Here is a 19,659-nt window from a genome sequence, read left to right as displayed (position 1 = left end):
TAGAATTGTTACATAATTTACTGTCTAGTTATGGATGGCATAAGAAGTAGATACTTTTCAGAGGAAATCACAGGGACCTGATTTCTTCCCTCTGGGGATGTACATGCTAATAACAGCTATTTTGATTATCAAACAAAGGGGAAGGCATAAAAGAAGTTTTCACTTCTTCCCATGTGCACAACTAAAACCTTGACAGCATTCACTTTGAGGTGTGAAATACTGAGCGCAAATTTTGCATTTTCAAAATTTCTTTCTCAGGGTACAGAGAAACTGTGTATTAAGTTTTTAGCATAAACCAATATTATAGAATGGTGGGACTCAACACTAGAGGTAATTGGATTGCTTAAAAATCCCTGGTAACTGATAACTTTGGAGAAACTACATGATAATAACAGGCTTCCGAGAAAGGGAAAGATAATAAATTACTAATCAATTTAATTAAAAATGGGCTGATTAGTAGTAATTAAGAAGAAATTTCCCTTTCAATCCATGCTGTCTTTGGAGAAATGGATGCTTTGCCATTATCTTTATAGTAACCATCAGTTATGACATAAATTAATGCTAATGTTAAATCTTGACAGCTTCTGCTTTGGAAGTTCATACATTATGATTATAAGTATAGCTGAAAGAGATGTTATCAGGTTGTCAGGGACTAAATAGTTCCTTCTTTTCCTGTGCAAAAATATTAATTTTACTATAGGATACTTTAAGGACATAAATATTGGAAATATATTGCTTTTATGGAAGAGATTGTATAACCAGCCTTTTATAGTTAAATCCATTTATAAAACACGGTGCAAAGATTCCAATAGAGGTCTTACATATTCTAATGAATAATTGAGTAATTATGGAAAAAACGAATTGAGAGGAGCTATAATTCTTCAAGTTAGACTTCACTTGTTCTAAGGAAAAGATGGAATTGCATTTTTTTAATCCTTTGAATATTAATGAAGAATTGAAAGCATTTAGATTCATTTTAAGCATTCATTTATAACAGGTTGCAGTTTTGTGACTTTCATATGTATGTCAGTTTTTTGTTTTTGTAAAACTCTTTTTCCCCCCCAAATATTAGAGCTAATTTTTGAGTAGGAGGTACTTGTTTTTGCAAAGAGTTTAATTGACTAATTGCTGAAAATAAGTAGAAAGACTTGGAAGAATTTACAGAATTAAAAGTTTCCTAACTATTTTCTAGAAGTCATGAAAACTAATAGAAATACAATAAGCCTTTATGTCTCATAGATTGTCAGGTGATTATGACAGGTGTATATATATATATATATATATATTTATATCAAGCTGTTTTCAAAATATCTGGTTATCATATAGCTAGTCTTTTATTCTTTAGAATTTCTTCAATATTAAAATGTCATTTTGGTTCTCATCTGGATTAGTTTGATATATAGATAACTTGTATTATTTCCTGAAAATATAGTAATTTTCAAATTGTGTGGGTGTTTTCCTTTTAATTCAGATAAAGCAATGAAAGAGTTACTGAAGGATACATCTAAACATCATATCTCTATGGAGAATATGTTTAGGGATCATGTATTCTTTCTTTCTCCACCTGTTGGGAACCACTTCCTACTGGATCTCATATCGCCCTCTTTCTTGGTTTATTCCCTAATTTCAGTGGAATCCATCATTGAGACTTCCTTAGAGAAATTACTTTCAAATCCTTGTGTTTTGAAAATGTTCTTATTCTGCCCTCATATTTGATTGATAAATTGGTTGAATTTAATATTTTAGAATGAAGGTTATTTTTCCTCAAATCATTGAAGGCATTGCTCCATTGTCCCCTAGCATTTTGCCAGTGAGAAGTTGGATGCTAATATGATATTTGTTCCTTTTTAGCTGACTGTTTTTTAAAATTGATTAATTAATTTATTTTTGTCTGCGTTGTGTCTTCGTTGCTGCACGCAGGTTTTCTTTAGTTGCGTCGAGCAAGGGCTACTCTTCATTGTGGTACACGGGCTTCTCATTGTGGTGGCTTCTCCTGTTGCAGAGCACAGGCTCTAGGCATGCGGGCTTCAGTAGTTGTGGCACGGGGGCTCAATAGTTGTGGCGCACAGGCTCAGTTGCTCTGCGGCACGTGAGTTCTTCCCGGACCAGAACTCGAACCTGTGTCTCCTGCATTGGCAGGTGGATTCTTAACCACTGCACCACCAGGGAAGCCCCAGCTGACTTGTTTTTCTTCTCTGTTATCTTTTATGATTGTGTCTTTATGTTTGACATGCTGAAATGTCACAACAGTGCACTGGAAATTGAAGGTTGTTTCCCCTGTATCCCTTCTGCAACTTCCTATTGAGTAGCAGCATATCTCTGTCGTCTTTCTCTTAATGATGGTTTAGGGTGGCATTAATGCAGGTGAAAGCCAGTCACAACACGGCATTCTGGCTGTAGCCATTAGGTCAGGGATGGTTTTGTTAACCTGTATTGTACCAAATAGAATGAAGCCTAAGATGATGGATTGTTGGCAGAAGATAAGGTATTTCTCCTGTGCAGAGGGATGTGTGGATATAAGACCTAGAACTGTTGTGGCTTTTTTTGGGGGGTGGCAGGGAAGAGAATATGCTGTCAAATATGACACACAAAACATGGCAGAGTCAATAGAATTGCAGTGTGAGGATGGCTCTGCAAAATGCTCTTCCATTATTTGTTTGATGATTTACCCCCCTTGACTTTCTTTATTCCCTTTTGCTGGTACCCTCACTGGTCAGACTTTAAATCTCCCAGATTGAATTTTCATGTCTCTTGTCTTTTCTCACATACTTTCCATCTCTGTATCTTTTTGTTGTACATTCTGTGAGGTTTCCACTTTAAATGCCCTGCTTTCTTGTTGAAATTTTCTTTTTATTTTAGCAATCATATTTTCAGTAGCCAAGAACTTGTTTATTGGTTGTTCCTTTTTTAATAACAATCTGTTTTTTCTTCTATAGATATAACGTCCCTACATCCATTTTAAAATACAGATTAGAGATTTAAACATTATCTTTCATTCCCTAAAATATTCATGTTTTCTTTGGGTTTTTTTTTCTCATATTTGTTTCTCTTTCATGTTGTAGGCTTTCCTCAAATGTCTCGGTTGCTTGTTCATATCTAAGCATAAGGCAAGAGGAAAGCTGACTGTGAACGCTTTTGACATTAGAGTTTTTCCAGCCTCACATTTCATCCTTGTTATACCTAGAGTTCAGAATAATGTGGCCTCGTTTGGTTCCTTTCTTGGCTTTCTTCTCTTCCATACAAACAGTAGGTTACAGCTTCCTCTGTTGATTTATCAGTTGCTGTTCCTTATTCTTCTGCTTTCTGACTCAAGAAAACTAAATGAAATTCCTTTTCCATTGGTGTCTCCCCCCTGTTTTCTTTGTTTTTTGGAGATTGTAACTTTGTTTTCATTTTAATGGAATCTCTTGATCCAGAAATATGTCTTAATTTCATTACAATGGAATTCATTTAATATTCTTCCTTGAGTATTCAATTTCAGTCTTCCTCTTCTAATCTTTGGTAGTTTTCTTCTTTCATGTTCCTTTTTGCATTAGGCATTTTATCTTGGTATTGATGATGTTAAATATGATGTTAAGTTACCTAGTGGACACTTGTAATTTGAATACAACAATAAGTGAATAACGATCTTTTTTCTTTTTTAGATAGAATATTTACTATTGATAGACAGGCTTGTGAAAAACTTATTTTTTAAAACTGGATATTAATTTAAAATTTTTAGAAAACATCGATTGCTACTTTACTCTTGGTATTGGTCAGAACTCTTTTGATTATAAGGAGCAGAAAGTAATGTTCAAGCTAGTTTAAATAAAAAGAGAATTTACTGACAATGACCTAAAGATAAGTTTAGCTTCAAGTAGATTAGAAACAGGATACAAACTATGTGACCAACCTGTCTGCTGGGCTGTTTTTATCTCTTGCCTTTCTTTTCTTTTTATTCTATTCTCAGTCTGGACCCTTGTAGTTAGAAGATGGTTCACAGTTACATTCTTTCTAGTGCCTACCTAGTAGGAAAAGCTCTAATCTTAAATAGCTAGAGGGGAAATCCACTTACGTTTCATTGTCACTCAGTGGCCTGACATGTATCATCCATGAACGCATTGTTGTTGGGAGAAAATGATTTCATTTGATTGGACAGGCCTAGATCCTGTGCTGTTCGTGGAGCAAGAGACTGAGTCGTGATTGCTATAACCACATCTACTGTGGGTCTGTGGGAAGAACAGAACCCACTGTTGGAAGGGTAGGTCTCCAAATATAAAGCAGGCTGTGGCCGGTAGAAGGCTGAACTGTGGCAGGGGGTAAAGAGTAACAAGTTTCCTGAGAATAAATAGGTTCCAACTGCTTACAAACTTGAGAACCATTCTAAATGGTTCTTTCGAGATCTTCCTTCTTTTCTCCCCACCCCTCCCCCCTTCTTTTCTTTCCTCCCTCCCTCTCTTCCTTCCTTCTTGGCTTCTTTCAAAAATAGTTGACCACTGGAGCTACAACAGTAAGCTTATACTCTAGGACCTATATATTCAGTTGCTCATGATTTCTCCCCTTAATATCCTGTAGGCATGGTAAACTCAACAAGTTCAAAACTTATTCATTATCTTTCTGCACAAACTTGCTCCCTTTTCTGTATTTCCCTCTTCGTTGAAAACATCGTCATTTACTCCATCACCTAAGTCTAACCTGGGGCCTCACTACCAGACTTCCACTTTCTCTCAGTTGCCTCCCACCCCAACCATAACCATTTGATCTACAAGACCTTTTGATATTACTTCTATGACTTCTGAAGTTGACCCTTTGACTTCATTCCCACCATAAATGGTTTCTTTATCTATACTGTGCAAGTCTTCTAACTGGCCCACTTGCCTTCAAGATTGCCTTGTGCACCCTCCAGCCTTGCTACCACATTGTCATCAGCTGATCTGCATACATACTTAAATAACCCACCCTTAAGATAAAGTCCAGGCACATTAGCCTGGCAAAAAAAGACTCTTTAGGAAGAGGCCCTTGCAAGCCTACCTGTCTGATCCTGCCATTCCCACACAAGCTTCTGGGTTTGAGTTATAATGAACTAATTAGGTTTCCAGGAGATTGCTTTTTCATATCTGAGTCTTTGCCTATGCTTTTCTACACCTTTATCTGTTTGTTCTCCTGAAGAATCTCTTGTTGCTTCATACCCTTCTGTGGAATAGGCTCTAATTCACCTTCCTGTCTCTTCCTTGGCAGCTTGTCCATAACTCTACTGTGCTTCTTAGGATTTTATCAATACTAGGATTGTTTTTATGATTGTCTCTTGCTAGACTGTGAGGCCCTCAAAGACAATCTCAGTACTCTTCATTTTTATATCTCTAGTGTCCAGCTATGTTCCTGGCATATGGATGACTTTTAAAGGATAGTTGAACAAATTAGTCCAAAATTTAACAAATTATTTTTATATAATAATTTATCTAATGCAGGGGAGCCACAACATTGTTTAAAAATATGATGTAAAACCATTGGCAAATTCATTTTATTTTTGTTTTTTTCATTTAGAAGCTTAAATAGAAGTGAAACTTTTTTATCATAGTGAAACTTTTCCAAATAGGGTGTCCTATCAGATTTGGCAGTGTCACCACTAAGTGTACCAAGAATAATTTCCAGCTGCAGAATGTTTTATAAAAATGCTAAGCAGACACTTTTTCAAGTTATTTTTTGTATATATACCTTAGAAAACCTGCTTATTATGGTGGAAAATTACTTTGTGGATCTCTTTTCACTTTGAATCTCAGGGAAAAACCCTAGATAATTGGGTGGCTTGAGGCAAATCCAAAGGGTTTAGAGCGGGAGGCACATATAAGATGGCCTTAAGATTTTCAGGAAGAACCCATAGAGCTAATTAAACAGGCCCATAGTCCTGTACAGATTGCTTCTGGCTCTTCAACATTGCACAGCTTGCCTCAAGTCCTGTTGGTTCCCAAGATTTTGGACATTAAGCCTAGTCCCTTGGCACAAGAAATGCTTTGCTAGTATTGATTCTGGACTCCAAATAGGAAAACTCTGAATTAGCACAGGCCAGTGTCATTTTGACTCCCAGGTGTGGCTTTATTGAGGCTGTGCCATCTCTGGCCCTTTTAATGGTAAAGTCAACTATGCATGAGAAAGTACATGATGGATGATCTGTCTGGAAATAAAATGTTGGATCATACTCATCAATTATTACAGTTTGTAAACTTATCACAGGTCTAGAGTCTTCATCTATAGATTTCCCCTAAAGCCTGGAAAACATGACTCCTTCATTCTAACAAAACTATCGTTCTGTCTCCTCAACTTTGAACTTTCTCCACTTAGTATCAATGAATGTGTGTGTATATTACACATGCACTTATATACTCTTTCTTTTTATCTTTTGCCTGATTCATTGCCTCTCTATAAATTTACCAACTGACTAATTTTTATGTCCTTGTATTCCTTTCTTCTACGAATTATAGATTTCTTTCTATCTTATCATCTACTCTATATATTTTAAAGTATGTTGGGTATGTTTGTCTTGTCTTTCAAATTTCTTGCTTTTATGCTTTTCAACCTCTGATGTTTGTGTCCTATTAACTTTTTGGACTATGCTACTATTTATTTTTTAAGAAACCTTTTGTTGATATCTACTTCTGGAGTTGTGTTGTCTAAGATGCTACATGTATGTTTCTGTCCTACAGTCTATTATTTCATTTCTAGACCTGTTGTTTACCATGTCTTTGTTATGTTCTCTATTAAATGACTGAGAACACATTACAAAGATTTATAAGTATAAATTACTTTATTCCTTTATTGTTATCTTTACATTTTTTGTTACATAGGACTTTATTGGTGGTCACACAATAATATGATAGGTCTTGAACTGAACTTTTTATATCAACTTTCCCTTTTAAGTAAGGAATGTCTTCATTCAGCAAGTTTGTAGTGCCTTAATCATAAAGTAGCCATAAAATCAATGATAATATCAATAAATATTTAGAGCTTATCTTTTTTATTGGTAAGAAATGATTTAATAGGGGCTTGTTCTGTGACATGTGAGAAAAAAATGAGTGAATTAAAGGGATGTGTTAGTTGATCTTGACTTTTCCTGTTAACTTTAACCTATACTACTACCATTTAGAGACTTTTATGTCTTTCATTTTGCAAACATTAATTGGATGCTTATAATGTACCACTACTGTAGAGTAAAGAAATGTACAAGATATAGTCTCTGCCTTCACAGACCCTAATGAGGTAAGACACATACACAAAGAAACTAATATAATGTAGAGTTGCCATTAGAGTGTGCATTTAATAGGCTTGGGGATTCAGAGGAGAAAAAAGTCCCGTGTTGGGGAATCAGGAGAGGCTTTACAGGGGAAGTTACATTTGATATCCTTAAAGGTTGTTTCAATTTTGACAAAGGCAGGCATGGAAAATGACCAAGAGAATGTTGCAAATTAAGGGCATAGTTTAGCCACAGTCATGGAAGCAGGAAATCATGAGATATATTAGGGAAATAGTAGTTCAATTTGGCTAGAGCTCAAGAGTTCAAGGAGTAGTGGGAAATAAGTCTGAAAAGGTAGGTTGAAGCCACAAAAAAGACTGTCTTAAATTTTAGACCAAGTTCAGGCAGGGAAGAGTCCCTAAGGTGGTATTTTCCAAACTCAGTTTAGTGGTCATATTTTTTCCCTTTAAATGAAAGAGGCTAAAATAAAATAGAAAATATCAAAATGAATTGTATGTAGTAAGGTTAATTATTATTTTGGGAAACATGCACGTGTGTGTATGTGTGTGCATGCTAGGCTGTTAACATTACATGTATATATGTGTTTCTTACTGTTAAACAAATCGTCATGGTCAAACAAGTTTGAAAGCCACTACCTTGAAGGATTTTGCAAAAGAAATGACATAGAATTATATGATTGAAGGCCATTAGGTTGAACCACTAATAATGTAAGAAATGGATTAGGGAAGTGGAATTCTGGAGATGAGGAGTTCAAATTGAAAACTGAGATACTCGGCTAGCTGAAAGGTTCTGAGGACCTGAACTGGGGGAGTACCAGTGGAAAAGTTGAAGAGAGGACATTGAAGAGGTGGGTTAATAGGGCTTGATGGTAATATTTAAATAAAGAGTGACAAGGAGTCTATGTAAGGTACCTTGTAAACTGACAGTTCCATGGCTAATCTTCTCAGCTTTCACTGGGCACTGTTGATAATGAAATGAATTACAATAGCTATCTATTACAAATATTGTGATCCTCAATTTTGCAGCACCCTATCTTTGTCATCTCTTTAATCTGATAGGATGGTATAGAAGGTGCTTCATATCAATCTGGGTTCATTTAATCAAGATTAACTCTTAATAAATGTTTGTCTTGATGGTCCTTTTACATTTTCTTCATAGGGTTGTATGTAGTACACATCAGCTAAAATAGTCCATCATATTTCTTGACTCTAAATAAAAGCACCTACAGGGAAGTACAATGTATGATATTAATGCTTTTAACATAATAGTCATACATGTAGGTGGGATGCAAATTACCATGGTCTTTCTCCACTCTCTCACACTCTATAATGTATCCTGCAAACTCCTGCCAGGTTAGTCTTTCCAGAGTGTAGATCCAGTCACATTTGTCTCCTCATCAAAAACCTTTGCTGTTTACCATTGACCCCCTAGGTGCTCTGCAATATGACTTCATCTTATCTTTCACATTTTCCCAGTATTCCCCCACATAGAACCTGTGTTCCACCTGCACTAGACTATTGTCAGAACTCATTCTTCCCCGTATAGTCCTTGTCTTTCCTGCTGAGTGCTATGTTTTATTCAGTTTCCTGAATAAATTCAGGAATTTCCTCTCCAATTCCTTCTTTAACATGGCATCTCCTTCTTGATGTCTTCCTTGATATGCCCCCACTGAATGTAATATCTTCCTCTCTGGACCTTTCATGTAACATTGTATTTCTCTTATAGTACTTAATTTATCTTGATATCCAGAGCTACTGGCTCTGTTTTGTTGTGTAATTTGTTTTTGTTGTGGGTTTTTGTTTAAAGTTTATAATTACTTCAAGGGGCAAGGATTGTATTTCATTCTTTTTTATTTCTTACGGACTATACAGGCATTGTGTTCAACTGTTCTCCTCTGGAATTCAGTTTTTCCATCTGTAAAGTTTGGATATATCTTCCTTTTATCCTTTTTATCTGTTTTGAGAATAAATGAGAAAATATATGAGAGCCTCTTTAAGTTTCTAGAAAAAAAGATGCTGTATAAGTTAGTTTTTTTTTAAAGCCTGTCAACTTCATGTCAGTCTCAGATTTTCTTTCTCCTTTATTCCCTAGCTTCCAAAATAATCCAGTACAGCTAAATAAAGTCAATTTTTTCATCGCATACAAATTTCCATTAGTATATTAATATTAAGTAGTAGCTGCAAGTTGGCATGGAGATGAGTGTAATTCCTCTTGACTTTATTAGTACATTAATGCAGAGAAGAAAAAGAATGGTAATCGTTCAAATTGTGAAAGAGGTTTTAATGGGGGCAAATTTATATTATATATTGGATTGAATTTATTCTACTACATTTGTTGCCTTAATTTTTGGCCCTCTGAGTCTTTTTTAGACTCTTTCAGTCAGATAATTCAACCTTCCAAGAGATGTGTGGAAATAATGTTTTCTGTCTAGTTTCCTATATGAGTAAACTGAGGCATGGATTGTTTCAAAAGAAGATAAAGAAGTGAACCCAAAGATGACAAAGGTTCTTATTAATAGATGCTTTTTTTTCCATTAAAAATTATTTTGGCGTGTTCTTTTAGGGTTAAACTATGCTTATTTTTAAAATCAAAGCAGTATATTTCCTATTAACTCATTTGTAAAAAGCCTTAAACAAGGACTTTCATTGAGGGTTAATGAACTAAATTTAGAGAATTTTGACTTTTGAAATAGTATGTAAAGAATTAACAGTTTTAAAAAATGCCTCTTAGAATGTCCAGAGGCAGTAAAATGGGACAATTATGTGCACTCCTGTATGTAAGAGCAATTTACCTCTCAATGCCAGCAGAATTTTCCTACCCTTATTCATAGAATCTGTGGTGCTGAGGCATGTGGTCACTTTGTGTACTTGCACAGAGTAGGTGCTGAATGAGCAGTTGTTAAATTAGACTTACTAATCTGAGTCTATCTAACCTTCACAAAATTTAGCTAATATTGATCCCTATGGATTTCTATAAAAATAGAGACAAATCAGAAGAGGCAGAACTATTTATCAGACATTTATTTTCCCTTCCTTGTGCAAAATACTTTGCTGCCTACTATAAGATTAGTTCTAGAGCCATTGAAATGGTCTGTGGTCTCTTTTAAAACCAGTTCCCTTGTGAATTCTTTCCTACATACTAATTTTGCAAGGTGGTGAGGAGAGGAGGAAGAATCATCATCACTTGGTACATAACCCGTGGTCTTCCCCTTTGAGCCTTTCACAATTTCCCTCCTCTAATGATTTTTATTGGTTTCACAGTCATTTTTGTGACTTCTTAACCCTCACCCAAGTTGTACTGATTTTGAGTGGTCATATAACCTGGGCTTGATCACAGAAAGCTAGTAAGAATCAGGCTAGTGGACTTCAGTGCAAGATAACTTGATACTTTAAGACATGATTTCTTAATTTAGAGGGGAGAGGTGTTTTTGAACCCTGAAATTTTGTGCAAACTTTTTGTGAATGTAAATTTTTCTGGGGAGAGGTCCAAATTTTTATCATAGACTCACAGCGATCTGTTCTTTTCAAAAGTTTAAGAACTACTATTTTAACCATCAATTTCAGAAAGCCTTGTAGCCTAGGGGTACACATGACTGCTCAGGTTAGGAATCTATTGTCCACTGAGTTATTTGCTATGAGATCAGAGGGAGCTTCTGTGGCTTCCAAAGAGTGAAGAGGAAAGTACTATGGAGGTAGCATCTGAGAGCAGATGGGGATGTCAGGCATTTCTCAAGAAAAATATTAAGATCTCAAAAATAATAGAGTGAAAAGTAGCATCTTATAATTTCAGGTAGGAAATGATGACCAGAGAAGGGCCAACAGGCTTGGACCTTGTGTGTGTTCTGGATGGTCCTTAATAAGCCTTTGGATTTTATGTTCAAAGAGAAAAGGAGAGGGATACAAAAAGCAGTGTTCCTGATTTTCTCAAATGTATCTTTCTCTTTTTGAATTTCTTTTGTGTTTAGTTACTCTTTTGGGTTGTTATTACATTATGCCTTGTTTTACATCATTATTTGCATATGTATTATATCTTCCTTGTCAGTTTATAGCCTCTTGAAGGCACAACTTTGTGTTTTTCAACTTTGGATGCTCTGCAGTGTTCATCATGGTGCCTTGTCCATAAGAGGTGTGCAGAATTTGTCATTGTGTATTTGCCCTAGGGATGCTGTTGAAGATTTTCACCATATTACATGTTCAACTTTATAATGATCCAAGGGTGAAATTTCTCTCAGGACTTAGTCTTTATAATGGTTTGCCTTACTATAACTATTAAGACGGTTTTTATTCTATGAACACTAAATCACACAACTCATTTTAGTTTCCTCTTTATATTGATTGTTAGAAAGCCCAGAGCCATGTGATTTTTTTTCAATTATTTTTGTCTTATTGTAATTATAATTGCTATTGTTCATGTAGCACTACCTGCCAGGCACTGTTCTAATCTCTACACATTATATTCTAATTTATCCTTACCTCAACTCTGGTTTATTATCCCTGTGTTACAGATATGTCATTGAGATACAGAGGTTAAGTAACTTGTCCAAGGTTACACAGCTAGAAAGTAGAACATGTACTTTTAATCACTGTGTTCTGCTGTCTCCCAGCATTACATACGTGTTAATTCATGCAGATATTACCATATAACAATACATATATAATACATATATAGACCAATAAGGCATGTGTGAATTAGCAGTGAGACAGAGGGGCAGGTATGTGGTTTGATAAGGGGAGGTGGAGTTACTATGTCTTGGATTAAAATGATCTATCATCTGCGATCTCATCTCATTTCAAAGCTCTCAGAATAGTTTTAGATTATTGCTACCCAGAGTATGGTCTAGGGACTGGTGCTGGTCCAAGAAGTGTTTGCTGTTGGTGCAAGGTCAGCTATTTATAGAAATTGAAGATAAGTATTTAGAAACTTTTATAGTAATTTGAGAGTAATTTTATATTTGTTGAATCTAATAATAAAAATTTGGCCTTGTGTTTTTTATCTTTTTAATTTTTTCTTTTGTAATTCATTTTAATTGTATTTTACAAAAGTGTTGGTCTTTGTAGGTTTGGAAATCTTTTTTAAAAAAGTGATCCTTAACTTGGTTTGAGAAGCACTGGTTTAGGTAACAGCTTTTAAAGTTTTTAGGCTATTGTTTGAAAAAGAAAAGACATGATCTGTAGCTTGAAATTACATTCTAATCTAAACCTGGTTCTGAAGATGAATTAGGAATTGGTATATTTGGCTGCATTGTCAGTTTCTTGATTCTATGAGAAAAGGCCCTAAATTGAATGGACTTTTTAGGGAAGGAGGGCAGTTTTCATTTTTTTTCTTATATTTAGTACTTTTCTCAAGAAAGACACATTTTATTGATTACTTGATCCAGGATAATAGCATGAGGAACTTGTCTATCATTTATAGTTACAGCCTCCTTCCTTGACTTATCAAAGTAGCTAATAAGGTACTTCAAAGTTTTTTGTATTCAAATTTTTTCCTGGAATAACAGAAAAGCAAAAAGATAACAACAGCAACAGAACATTGCTGATGATGCCACCTTGGTGTGATAGCTTCTGCATTTATGGAAAGCAAAGATAGCTTCATTGAAATAATATTTGCAAAACCAGTTCAGTTTTTATTTTTTTGAATTTTATTCTATTTTTATACAGCAGGTTCTTATTAGTTATCTGTCAAACCAGTTCAGTTTTTAATTTTTCTTTTTCTTTTTAGGTGGGTTGGGAAGTCTTCTATAATATAATATGTTGTAAAATAACTACGTGTTCAGTTACCAATCCTAATAGGGTGTTTTAGTGTCCATACAATTGCCATCTTGTCTTTAAAATAATCTCTTTTTGGTGATCCCGTAAAGTAGCATTTGATGAGTTCTTTTCATCACTTTTTTTGGGGATGTTTAAAAGCTGGTCTGCAAATAGAGAAATGGGCTAAGGATATGAACAGGCATTTCACAGAGAAAGAAATTCAAATAGCCAAAAAATGTTCAACCTCACTAACTCAAAAATGCAGCTATCACTTGGGCAGGATTAAGAAATGATACTGGTTTTGGAGAAGTGAGTACTTTTATGTGCTGCCAAAAGCCCTAGAAATTGGTTCAGCCTTTCTGAGGGTAATTTGGCAGAACTCATCAGACAACAAAAAATGCACTGTCTCTTTATCCAGCCCTTCCACTTTGGGGGATATATTCTAAGGAAATAAAGTTGTACTGAAAGATTTAGAAATGACTGGCAAACTATATTATGGTGTATCCATACAGTGGAATACTGTATAGGATCAAAACTGAAGTTGCAGAAATATATCTATATATATATTATTAGGAGAAGGAAATGGAGTACCAAATACTCTGTATGGTATAATTACATTTTTGTAAAAGTATTTGTACAAATATATGCATAGAAAAAGATCTGAAGGATAAATTTTTAAGTCTGTCTATGGAAAGTATTAAGAGCATTGGTGTAATTTTTGCACATTGGAATTTTTGATTCTTTCCTCTAATGAGCATGCATTGCTTTTGAAGCTTCTTTGTTGAAGATTTGGCTTCCATCTTAAAATGCACAGAATGGTATAGGAGTCAAGGAAGCCTGATAATCAACAGGATGTTGCCATTCCCCAGGTCCTTTACTGAAGCTTCATCAGGAGCCTGTTTTTCTTTTCTTTTTAGAGCTGGTTCTTGAAAGCTGTGTTTGAGGGGTTTTTTTGTTTGTTTGTTTTTTTGTTTGTTTTTTCCTTCTGTGACAAATGCCTATCATTTTCTAAACAAGAAAGCCAATGTCCCACTTAGGTGTATGGGGTTCTTTTCATTCACTTGCAGCCCTGTTGTGTTAATACTGAATAGGCAGAGACAGCCTGACTGGTGGTGAAAGATGGTGAGCCAGCCTCAGGGCTTTTTCTGGTCAGCCCTAAACCTCTGATTGCCACGTTTTCCTAATTTCCCATTTCCAGGGCATCACTAGAGTGACCTTGCTTGCTGAATATGACGCTCTGAATCCCAAAGATTTTCACATGTATTTGGAAGTGGGCAGCCAGGCGATTGTTTACAGGACTCTGAATGAACTGTGCGCTCACAGCAAGTTTGATAAACACACCATTTCCTCCTTTTATCAGTGAGATTGCAGAATGTGAAGTATGAGTTTCCAGTTTTACTCATTCTCCTCAACCCTTTTCCTGTTTAAAACCTTAGACATACTAATTGGATGCTGATCTGTCCCTGTTTTTTATTTTGCTTACTGGTAGTTGACGGCTTATTCCACTACTTACCTAGGCAAGGTTTGGCAGTCCTTCAAAAATAAACTTTCCATGTATTCAACTTAAAGGAGATTCATCCCAAGGAATGTAATGTGAGCCCTAATTAACAGTAATGACTGCTAATCACTTTGCTTTTTATACTCCTTTAGGAGCACTGCTATTATCCAGTGTAGTTAAGTAAAATGCTTGTATATGAATCAACAGTGCTGCATCCTTTTAGCAGCTATTGCTCACAGTCAAGCTTTGCATAAATTAGAGTTAACCGAAATTGATTTTAGTATGCTACATTTCTTTTTGTAATAGGAAACTAAAATATCTACTTAAATATCCTGAATATTGAAGACATAACCTGTTTTTCTTTTTCTTTCTTTCTTTCTTTCTTTCTTTCTTTCTTTCTTTCTTTCTTCAATCATCCTTATGGTAGATGAAGAACAATATTGCAAATAAATTTTCTCATAGTTCACGACATTTCTCTTAGATTTCTTTGAAATTGCGTGTGACATACTCTTCATAGTCACAGCAGCACTTTGATTCTGCTGAATGCATTTTATCAGATCAGTGAAAAGCAATAGGCTTATGTTTAATTTTTCTGGTTTTGTGCATTTACTTCCTAGAGGATCTTACAGTTTCTTTAAATTACATGGCCCATTTATATAAACTTGTTTTATAGGATTGTGCATTCAATGTTCATTAAAAGAGGTTGTTTTATTATGTTTAGTGTATTATTAGACTATTATAAAAGCTTTCTGTTTATTTACATGCATTCAATATACCTACAAACTGCCTTGCCTCAGGAGGAGACAAAGCAAAACTCATAAATTAATAATTTAAGGGAGCAATACTCAAGTAGCATTTTGGTTAAGTTAATAAGTTAAAGCCTTAGAGTCACTGCTGGCCACTTCAACAATGCTTTACTTTTGACTTTTATTGGCTGAAAATAACTTGTTAAACTGGGGCTTTTGTAATAAAATGAAATCTACATACCATCTGAAGCCCCTTCCCCTTTTTTTGATTTATGAGTAGGTTGACATATTATTGAAGAATTTTTAACACTTTCACAGTTCTGCACTTTGATTTCAGAGAACGTGCTAATCTCTCTGGAAGTTTGAGAGTGACAAAATGAATTGTATACTGTTTTTCTAGGGAATTTGGGAGTCTTAATTAGAGGCCTTAGTTTTATTTTATTTATTTATTTATTTTTTGAGCTGCTCTGTGCAGCTTGTGGGATCTTAGTTCCCTGACCAAGGATTGAACCCAGGCCCTTGGCTTCGGCAGTAGAAAGCGCAGAGTCCTAACCACTGTACTGCCAGGGAATTCCCAAGGCCTTAGTTTTATGATGGTACCTTTATTAATGTTGATTCATCTAACTTTTAATGTGGTGTTATGATTTGATATATATTAATGTATTTCTCATTTTACATATTATCTCTAGTAGTCTGGTCATGATGTTTTAATTCTTATAGCTATATAGTGTTTCAGCAATTCAGGACATTATTTTTAAATTACCAAAATAAATAATTTAATTTTCCTTTCCCATTTTATTATTTGTGTCAAAAATTTTAATTTTTGGTGAATAAACAAGTGGAAAAAACTTAAGTGGTAGGGTAATAAGAAGCTTTGTATTTTATATACTAGCTTCATTGTAATACATTGCAAACATATATATTAAAAAAGATCTTTGGCACTGTACTTAATCGAATTTAGTTGCAAAGAATTGTAACAGGAATGATGTGAGAAGACAGAAAATACATGGAAAGCTTGAATGCTATCTGTATGTAATTATACGATTAGTGAATATTGTTGTATATAACTTATTTCTTTTATATCCCAGAACTGTTGCACAATAGCATAAAGTTCACATCTCTGAAGAAAAACTTGTTTTTTCTATTTTGCTTTGAGTTTGAGTTTTTACATGTAATAGAATTTCATTTAAAAATGGTGAGGATTTCAATTTTGATCCTTTTTTTGTTTTGTTTTTTTGCAGTTTGTTTACTTTCATGTGAGGGTGATGGATCTGTAGCTGTCATTTTTCCCAAAGAGGGGACAAATGGAATTGGCCTTTTAGACAAAAGTATGCAAACAGACTGCATTCTTTCTGTTGATAGAATTATGGAAGGATTGCATGAGGTGCCACATTCGTTTTCCTATTGATTGTGAAGAGGATTTTGCGGTGGGGTGCTGTTTCCATTGGATAAGGAGGTGCTATGATTAGTTACCTTTCTCATGAAAGCACTACAAAGGGAAATGCAAAATGTGTGCAATGCGGTGTTCTCAATTTGACAGTTGTTTTTGTTAAGTTTTTTGCCCCATTGAAGTTCAACCTATTTTAGAAAAACATACATTTTGGTTTTTTCCCTTTATTAGGCTTAGTAGATTACCATGCATTTGACTCTTTAAAGAAATTACACATTCTAGATGTTTTTCTCAGCTTCTATTGTAAAGCTTCAAAGCTAATGCAACAGTGCCCTCTATAGTCTTTTAGTGAACAGTAGATAAATGTAGATGATTTGGAATATTCAGGTAAGAAGCAGGATATTTAAATTTAAGTTTTGCTCAGACAAGAGACTCCTTTTTCCTAGCAGACATTCTTGTTTTTCACTAGCGGCTTTACTTTAAACAAAGGGAACAAAAGACCATTCTGAGTTTTCATTTAGAATTATTGGCTACCTCTTGTTATCCAGTGGTAAATCTCAATTTTATCAGACATTCATCAGAGTAATTTGAGATAGAAGGAATCTTACAAGCTTTACTGTCTCTTCATGAAATATCTTTTTGAAGTTGAGTTCCAATAGGAGTATTTCAAAAAATAATTTAGTTCCTTTGTACTCATTTCTTCTATTTAATTAGAGCCTGAGTGGGCTGCCTAGAACTTAACTTTTACTTGTCCCTGAATTGGGTAACCCAGGCTTTATACATGACATTATTTAAATTCAAACTAAGGGAGTTACACAATGACTAAAGTATTTGTCATTAATTAGCATTGATTTAAATTTTAGATTTTCCTTTCTCTTTTTTGGTAACCTATTTGATCATATATGTCGATAGCTAAATTTTTCATTGTAAAACAACTTTATGTACAGCTGTTAAATGATAGTAATAGAAGGCATCATATTTAGCTGTGATTAGAAGAGAAAAATTTCATGTGCTAAGTTTATTTTGCTTCTGAAAGTATTTTAGTAAAAAAAGCATGGGCCCAAATCCTAGCTTCTCCTTGTATTCACTATGTAATATTGAACACATTTCTTAACTTCTGAGCCTGCTTTCTCATCTGTCAAACGGGAGTGAAAATAGCTTATCTTTTGAGGTTTTGTAAGGGATGAGAGATAATGTGTATTAATTGGCCAAGTCATTATAGATGCTCACATGGTAACTTCAGTCCAAAACTCAGTGTGAAGGTAAGTGGTATTGTTTTACATGGGGAAGTTTTAATATAAATCTAGAACACATTTAATGCACTATAGATTTCTTTAAAAATTCTGATCTCATAACTTCTGATGATTTATGTGAATCTGAAAGCTGGCATGGCATTCCTTGGTAATGTGGACTGACAAAGTGAGATGGTGCATTAACTTTCAATTCCCTGCAGACCTCATCCCCAAACTTCTTAAATAGGCCATGTTTATTAACTTTACTTTAGTAGACATTTACCCACAAACCAATATTTGGCAACATGTGAAACTGATAATAAATGAAACTCAAAAAAAAGGGAGTCTTTTATTTTTTTCCCTCAGTATATCTGGGAACAGTTAGGATACTTTTCATTTACCTGTGTTCTTAGAGGTAGTCTAGAGCCCTTATTCTACTTTCTAGGTAAGCGGCTTTTGCTTTCTTCACCTGGCTGCAAAAAAGACGTGTAAAAATAGATGAAGGTGGAACTTTTCTGGTTGAAGTGGACTTGGGTCACTAAAGACCCTCCCCTTCAAAGGAACAAAGTTTAAAAATCACTTGGTACTGTACTGTAAATGTATATGTGTGTACACACACACACACACACACACACACAGACACCCTCTTTTGTGCAAAGGCTTTGTTCTACTTTGGTTTGAATACAAAGCACTTAATTCTTTACCTGGCACATAAAAGATGCTCAATTAATGTGTGCTGACTACAAAATTTTTTTAACATCAGGGCTTTTTTATTGATATGTAAGATTCAAGATATCATATGTATTAAAATTCACAATTTAATGCAGTGACGTAATATTACAGTAACTGTTTCTCTGTGAACCATTTAAAACAAGCACACCTTCAGAGTAATTCATATACTTATTCTGTAAAGTCAAATTGTTCTGACTACAAATAATAATGGGAAATGAATTTTTAAAAATTCAGAACTTGTCTTCAAAACGTAAAAGCTGCTTTATTCCACAGTGATGGATTTAGCTAAATATTCAGGCATTTCACATAACCCGATGATAAACATAATCTTTCTCTAAGAACTACTGAACTGAATTTTCTCAGCATTCTGTAAAGCATTGTTTTTCTTGTAAGGTTCTTACTGTGCTTCATATTGATTTTGAATAACCTTGAATTTAATATTATAATAAAGCACATATTGTTTTTAGTATATCACTTGGGTTAACATTGAGGACTGCAAAAGCATCTTTTTAAATCATTTTAAAGAAGCAACCAATGTTTAAGCCTTTACATTGAAAATGAACAAGCTCTTAATAAACCAAATATGGTAGTTCTTTTTAAAATAATGGCCAGTTGCAGTAGGAAACATGTTTAAAATTAAATTCTGGTTTACAAGACTGACAAGATGCTGTCTACCAAAAAAAAACTAATAAGGTATTTTTTCTTTGCAATGGAAGTACCAAATTAGGAATCTGCTTAATTAAAATAGTGATAAATGTAGATTACATTACTGAAGACAGTGAAATACAGCTGCTCTGTCTAGTTAGAGCCTGCATGATTTACTCAGACTGTACAAAGAAGCAATGGAGCAGCCACTGCAGACTGTTAGAGGAAATGTCCTGTTTATTCTACATACATGTCTTTTTTTAATTAAAATGTCAGTGATAATTTTATACCAGTCCTCTTAAAAAAAAAAATCCTTCTTTAAATTTCTTCAAGGTGGTAGAATGTGAGACAAGATCATTACCACTGCTGAATGAAGAAGAATGAAACCTGAGAAAAAAATAGCATTTTATTATTATTTTACTAATTCAGTTTTCTTTATTA

General features: G+C 34.5%; 1 protein-coding gene across 2 annotated transcripts in view; it reads left to right on the top strand.

The window, feature by feature from the left end:
- Positions 1–19,659, top strand: part of DPH6 (diphthamine biosynthesis 6) — a 172,127-nt gene that overhangs the window by 16,651 nt on the left and 135,817 nt on the right. Inside the window, exon 4 of one of the 2 annotated variants that reach the window (XM_065870909.1) lies at positions 14,174–14,338. The exons of the other annotated variant lie outside the window; for it this stretch is intronic. Within the exon in view, the coding sequence (XP_065726981.1) occupies positions 14,174–14,338 (165 nt within the window). Of the gene's footprint in view, positions 1–14,173; positions 14,339–19,659 lie in introns of those variants that run through there. 2 annotated transcript variants of the gene reach the window in all.

This window comes from Phocoena phocoena, chromosome 2 (assembly GCF_963924675.1).
Source record: "Phocoena phocoena chromosome 2, mPhoPho1.1, whole genome shotgun sequence".
Lineage (NCBI taxonomy): Eukaryota > Metazoa > Chordata > Mammalia > Artiodactyla > Phocoenidae > Phocoena > Phocoena phocoena.
This window is presented reverse-complemented; position numbering and strand designations above follow the sequence as displayed.